General features: G+C 42.2%; 1 protein-coding gene across 2 annotated transcripts in view; it reads right to left on the bottom strand.

Moving 5' to 3' along the window:
• Nucleotides 1–934: 934 nt before the first annotated feature.
• Nucleotides 935–7,032, bottom strand: part of AASS (aminoadipate-semialdehyde synthase) — a 58,919-nt gene continuing 52,821 nt past the window's right edge. For both annotated transcript variants that reach the window (XM_075928816.2, XM_006122575.5), the window contains one exon: nucleotides 935–6,133. In XM_075928816.2, the coding sequence (XP_075784931.2) occupies nucleotides 6,015–6,133 (119 nt within the window). In that variant the 3' untranslated portion in view covers nucleotides 935–6,014. The remainder of the gene's footprint in view (nucleotides 6,134–7,032) is intronic.

Here is a 7,032-nt window from a genome sequence, read left to right as displayed (position 1 = left end):
CTAATGAGCCGCCATTTTGCGGAAGAGGCTCTTGCGCCAGAAGGAGCTGTCTACACTGCCCCTTCTTGTACAAGAAAAACCCTCTTGCACAATGGCACAATGGCGCTATGCTGATTATTTTCAGGAATAACTGCATTGTGCAAGAGGGCTTTCTGCAAATGAGGCTCGGCGATATTCCATGAGCCAGTGTAGACATAGCCAAACAGTTCTACTGTGGAACCAGTTTGACGGTGCTTCACAGCTGTATCCTTTATCCTCCTGCCCCTTCCTTCACAAAAGTAAGCTACCTAAGTGTAACTTCAGCCACTGGGCAGGGAGAAAGGGCTGAACAACTAACTATAGCAGTACAGTTTAGTACATGGGGAGAAGGCATCAGGTCATCAGAATGAGGCAGCATCTACCCTCTGCTGCTACTCCCCTATCTTAGCGAGCAGTTAGCATTTATGGAAGTGTGAAACTAACAGCAGCTCTGGAAAGTGGGGGGGGGGGGGGGAGTGGAAGAGGGAGGAATGGGAAGTATTGTTAAGGAAAGGGGATAGTTCCCAGAACATACTACCAGCTCTACAAAATAGTTTTCATTGGAGGGGGTGTGCAGTGGAAAGTGCAACCTAACGGTGCATGTTCTGCATTTCTAAATGTTTGTGTGGTTGAGTAATTCTGCATCTTGAGAAGGACCTTGATGTCTCACAATGTTTACATATAGGCAGACTCCTGTACCCATGCAGCGTCCTACTGACGCCCTGGGGGGAACCCTGGCTCCACTAAAGTCAAATGGGAGTCGTGCCATTGACTTCAAACAAGACTCCAAGGTGAAATCCTAGCCCTGTTTTGGCAATAACTTCTGGGTACCAACCTGTATTCATGGAGATTCTTTTCTGCAGCGACTACCCTTTTGTCATTGATTTTTGCATAAAAGAAGGCAGCAAGTATAAACTCACTTTCAAAAAATATTTATTGTGTACAGAAGGCATCACAGCAGAAGCCCATGACATCTCCACATGTAGAAAATCCATGTTGGGTTATTTTTCTATACATCAGAAGTTCCCACATTTAACAAACAAACAAACAAACAAAAAGCTATATTCCCTCCTCAAAAGTATATTTAAAAATTTAAACAAACTACTAAAGGGATTTGTTAAATCGAGGATGCTGTCCCTTTAAGCACCATGCAGCAGCTGATACAATGGTCAGTGCTCTCTACTACTTTAAAGACAAGTCTATAGTCTTCAGAAAGAAAGTTTCAGTCGCTTTTTGGTTTCAAAAATAGCCTAGCAGAATAGATATAGCCCAGGTGCTAGGACATAGTATTACATTCTCTCATATCCCTTAGGGATGTAATAGTGTTGTCAATTAACCAATAAGCAAAAGCTTATAGGTTAATGCTATAGACTACATGCATTTCCCTCCCCACCCCTGCAATAAATTTTGAAGCAGGCTGGCCAGCAGCCTGTTTTAATCCTGGCTTGCAATTGGTCTGGAACCTACTCCTGGTGCAGCTCTGCATTTAAAGTGTAGTAGGAGCTGGGCAGGCAAGCAGCCTGGCTCAATTCTGGTTCACGCCGAGTTCAGGAGCACAGACCTCACCCACCCCCAGACAGCGGCCGCTGCCACCCTTGTATCAGAGGCAGCAGCACAGGGTGACAGGCAGCCAGTCAGTGAGGGGAGCTGTTTTTTAAAACTGGCTTCCCTCATGGACCAGCTGCTGCCTGGCACCCTGCACTGCTGCCTGATACAGAGGCAGTAGCGTGGAGTAGCAGGGGGCTCCTCGAGAGTGGGGCTGGAGTGCACTGACTACCAGCCCCACCTCTGGGGACTATAGAATAGTTGAGTAACAGATAAGAATTCATGCGGTTACTCAGTTACTCAGCTAACCAATATTTAACACCCCTAGTATCCCTTCAGAGGTAGAGGTAGTTCTTGAAGGAGACACCAGAGTGCCCTTCCTGCTCTGAAATCAGTTTATTTAAAAAAAATCAAAGCCAATTTTATTAGTGCACTTGCTTTGTCATGGGATAAATAAATGCACAGCTTAGTAGGTGGAGGGTTCTACACAAAGTGCTTGTGTGAAATACCAGTCCTATTGAAGTCAATGGAAAAGGACTTTACCGGGGTCAGGCTGTCTCCTCTTTATCCTGATCTTCAAAACAGACATGGCAGACTAAGAGAATCAAGAGTTGGGGGCTCAGGAAGCAGTTCCACTACTGAATCCCTCTCTGGTTAACCCTGGGACTTTTTCTACCATCCCTTACTTTCTGCTTCCTTCCTCTACCGCCTTCCATCAGCAGCTTCGTGGCAACCACCATATCATTAAATAAAAATCACACTCAGAACATCTAACTCCCGTGAAAATAGTTTTTTTACTCCTAATTGTGATTTTCATCTATTCTTGCAGCTGATACCTACTATCGGACAAGCTGCCTCACTTCCAAACCTCTCTGGGCTCTGATGTAATGAACTAAGGAGAAGGCACAGGAGGAGCAGGGGACTGAGGAGGAATGCAGGCAGACTCCCAAATTGATGATTGCAAAAGAGAAGGACAGCTTTACAACCAAGACACTAGTCTGTGAGGCTATAAATACATTGAAATGCTATTTCAGGGTAACAAAGTAAACTGAAATAGCTATCCCATGTCTTCACAGCAAGCCCATTATTTCAAAATATAATGGGCTCGCTATTCTGACATCCCTGTAAATCTCATTCCACAAGGAGTAAGGGACATTTTGGAATAGTGGGTTATTTAAAGATTTGGCACTGTGCAGACAGCACCAAATTACGAAATAAGCTATTTCAAAATAAGATTGAAATAAGATATGCAATTTGAGCTTCGCAAATTGCGTATCTTATTTCAGCTATGGTTCAGTGTAGATGCACCCTGGAAGTCCTAACTGACTAACACTGGATGAATGTTTTCACAGTGTGTTCTATGACAATGTAGAGAGGAAGGAGACACTCTCAAACCAGTATAAAAACATTAATGCATTCTGGATTTATAATTCTCTGCCTATAATAATTTTGAGGTTTTACACACCACAGTCTTTGTCATTTGTGGTTGTAATAACTTGGCTTAGCACAATAATGTAAAGTGGAGAGAGTAATTCAAAACAGTGAAAATATCCTTGGCAGCTTTTCCAAATGACATTTTAACAGCATTATATTTCCATCCGAAATGCCCTTGCTACCTCACGTATAGAGTAGTTTTTATTTCCATTGCATGCCCTTTAACTGGAAAAAATGCTATAGTTATTAAACTAATGTATAATAAGCTTGCATTCAGAAACTATAAACATGGGGCTTGGTATTTTTTTTTAAGCACCTCTCAATTAACTTGTATATTTTATTCTGATTTCCAAGAGCCACAGACCTGGCAGATATGAAAATGAAGATCTTATATTTAAAGCCTGCAAGACACCCATTTCAAGATTTTGCATGATTTAATGCACTAGCAAATGAGAGTTTCTGAAACTATGACTTTTTATATTAGCCTGAGAAGTACAAAAATGTTAATTTTACATGATCAGTATTTTTGTGGTAACAAGATCCATAATTCAGTGTTTAGTTCTGCTTCTGGTAATGACTGGTATACATTTGTCAATGACTTCGACCAAAACAATTTTAAAGCTAATTACTGGTTGACACACAGACCAGAATTACTTCCATCATGTTAATATGCTCATAATGACTAGGTCCACAAGGAGACTTAAATATTAAGCATCTGCTATCTAGTGTATCCCATAGCTAAGCAGGAGCACATAACTCCGGGTGTGTCTAAACTATACTCCTCTGTCATATCTGGGATGTAAATTAGACGTATTGAAAGTGCAAATGAATCTGGGTTTTAAATATCCCACAATTCATTTGCATAATGGCAGCCTCCGCTTTTTTCCCCAAAATGGGGCTTTTAAAAAAAAAAAAAAAAAAAAAAAAAAAAAAACACAAAAACACGGCAGCTTAGACGGGGCATTTTTGACAGAAATGACCCATTTTGAAAGATCTTGTACTCAGGAGTACAGGATCTTTTGAAATGGAGCATTTGTGTCGAAAATGTCCCATCTAAACTATCAGGTTTTTTTTTCAAAAAGCCCCATTTTGGAAAAAAAGCAGCGGATACCATTATGCAAATGAAGCACGGGATATTTAAATCCTGGCTTCATTTGCACTTTTGATACATCTAATTTACATCCCTCTGCCGACAGCGGAGTGTAGTTTAGACGTACCCTCCCTGTACAACGCTTGGGGAGAGAATGCACAAAAGCCAACATGCCTACTGCTGAGTCATGTAAGCTAGCCAATTGGAAATGATAACGAGGGCATGAAGCTCAAAGCCTCCCACTCAAAGGGAATTCGGTGGCTAACTCTAGGTACCTCTCTCCACTTGGAATTCACAGGCATGATCCCTTTCCTCAAGTAATAGAGATCTGAGCTCTTTCTTGCTATAAGCAGGGAAAAAAGGAAAACAAAAAGAAAGAAAAGCATCACTTGAGAAGAGTAGGAAGACCTTAAACTTTAGTCTTCCTATTCCCAGGAGAGTGGCTTAACCACTGAGCTATGACGTTTGCTCTCACTCTTCAGTTCAGGGGTATGGGCAAAAATTTAACTTTGACCCTTTGGGGATGGGGTGGCATGCATGCACAGATTCCATTCCCCACCACCAAAAGGACCTCAACTCTTCCCTTCCCTGCCCATTCCAGCAGCAGCTCCCTTTTCCCTCTCTCTTCCCCCTCCTTCTCCCACCAACTGCTCTGCCAGGAGCTCACCTTTTTCCTCTCCCCCTCCACACCTGGGCTCCAGCAGGCCTGTGCTCTCACCCCCACAGTGGTACTGGGGCTGAAGGAGTTCTGTGCCCCCATCAAGGATCGGGGCACCTGTGTCCTTGCTTTCCCCTCCTCCACCAATCCTTATGCATGCCCCTGATCCTGTTGAAGCTGTTCTACTGAATATAAACTAATATCCATTAGTTTAAAGAGAACGTGCTTCTGAGAACCGCTCCCATATTGGGCACTGGAGGTGAAACATGTGGAGGGATTATCTTGCCTGAAGTTTAACCATGAGCTAGGCACTGGACACCTGGACTAAGGCAGCTGTTTGCATGCTCACTGACACATTTCTAGGCACCATGAAAACTTCATCCACAGAATCCTTGAAATTCTTGGCACAGAGGGTACTTCTACACAGCAACATTATTTCAAAATAACTAGTGTTATTTCAACTTAGTCCGTGTCTACATAGCAGGCAGTTATTGCGAAATAATGTCAAAATACTGTCAAGATGGAGGACTTCTTACTCCGACTCCTGTAACCCTTATTGTATGAGTAGTAAGGGAAGTCAGAGGAAGAGTGCTTGATTTCAAAATACGTGCTGTGTAGACACTCTCAATTTCAATTTCGAAATAAGCTAAGCAATTGACATAGCTCAATTTGTTTAGCTTATTTCAAGTTAAGCTCTGCTGGGTAGACACATCCCTAGAGAGTTAGGTGGCAGGAGGTGTGGGACTCTGAGGATCTAAATTTTGGATTTAGGCACCTAAAGTGGCAGTTATGGCTCCAAATCGTTTTGCAGACCTAGTCACAAGATTTTTCCCTACAGGTTCCATGCTTCTGCCACTAACATTGTCAGGTTTTAACAAAATATATGGTTTTCTTAGACATCTTCTTTATTAGCAAAATTACCAATACATCATTCATTATTCTGTATAATAATGCATTGCATGGTATACTAATGGCAAAAGGCTTTGGGCACTTTATGACATGACTTGTTTAATAAATTAATTGGCCTTGACCAAGATAAACAGCCCCCTCAGCTCTGAAGGGGGAAAAAAGCAATTCTATTAATACATCAAAATACTCATTGGGTCCACAAAGAGGCAGGTAAATAGTTTATAAAAGAGCATCATTTGTGCCTCAGATTATAGGCACACTTATTAGTGGGTCCAAAATTAGTGCACATAAAATTGGAAGCCAAAATGAGAGACTTAAAAAAAAGAAAACCACCCCAAAGTGGGCTCGTTCTGTTTTCAGTTATTGTTTGATAATGCTTTGGGTGCTATATACAATGCCTTCTGCTCTAATGCGTTCAAGTATTGGTGCGTAGATATTCTTTGTCAATGGAATTACCATGCCTTTGACATCAATTTCACCTGAAAGATACAAAAAATGAAATTACATGATATTTAGACCATTGGGCACATACCTAATTTTTGCTGCAGTACATATGAACAGGGCTCCCCGAACCATGGCAAGCCCCGCTCACCAGCCGCACTGTCCAGCGATCTGTGCACGCGTATATCGTTCTGCGCGTGCGCAGATCGCCTGAACCCGGCTCTTCCAGGTTACAATATACTCACCCGTGGCGAATAGATTGTATTATTTGTCGAGCCCTGCATATGAAGATTTATCAACTTGTTAAGTATTGATGCTTCCCAGAGAGGAAAGCCAAGTCAATCTTTATATCAAGAGATACTGAAAAAGGAACCTGTACTATGTATTGCTGTGCACATTCTGAATGGAGCCAATAAGAGACGTCCACTTATCATGGGTATGGTCAAGTTTCTCATGGTCCCATAAACTTATTTACGGTCAGCAGTTCTAGCTCTTGCTGTTTAGTGCTGTTGTTTATTCCTAATTTACCCCTAAGGGTATGTCTACACTACAGGACAAAGTTGAATTAAGATATGCAACTTCAGCTACATTAATTGTGTAGCTGAAGTTAAGCTACTGCAACTCAGCTTTTGGCACTGTCTATGCTGCAGGTAGTCGAAGGGAGAACACTCCTCCTTCAACTTCCCTTACTCCTTGTGGAAGTAGCACTACTGGCATTGATCGGAGTGCCCCTCTCAATTCAAATTAGTGGTCTTAACTAGACCCGATCATTCAAACCTTGAAAGATCAACAGCAGCAGCAGCAATCTTCTCTGTAGTGTAGACGTACCCTAAACGTCTTCTGAGAGCCCTGTAAGCAGTGGAAGTGTTGGTAATCCTGCTAGACCATATTGACCGCTATGTGATCTGGCAAATTCTCTGGTTCAACACCGGTCAGG

This window comes from Pelodiscus sinensis, chromosome 1 (assembly GCF_052426305.1).
Source record: "Pelodiscus sinensis isolate ZL-2025 chromosome 1, ASM5242630v1, whole genome shotgun sequence".
Taxonomy (NCBI): domain Eukaryota; kingdom Metazoa; phylum Chordata; order Testudines; family Trionychidae; genus Pelodiscus; species Pelodiscus sinensis.
The sequence above is the reverse complement of the archived record's forward strand: the minus strand, read 5'-3'. Positions and strand labels throughout refer to the sequence as shown.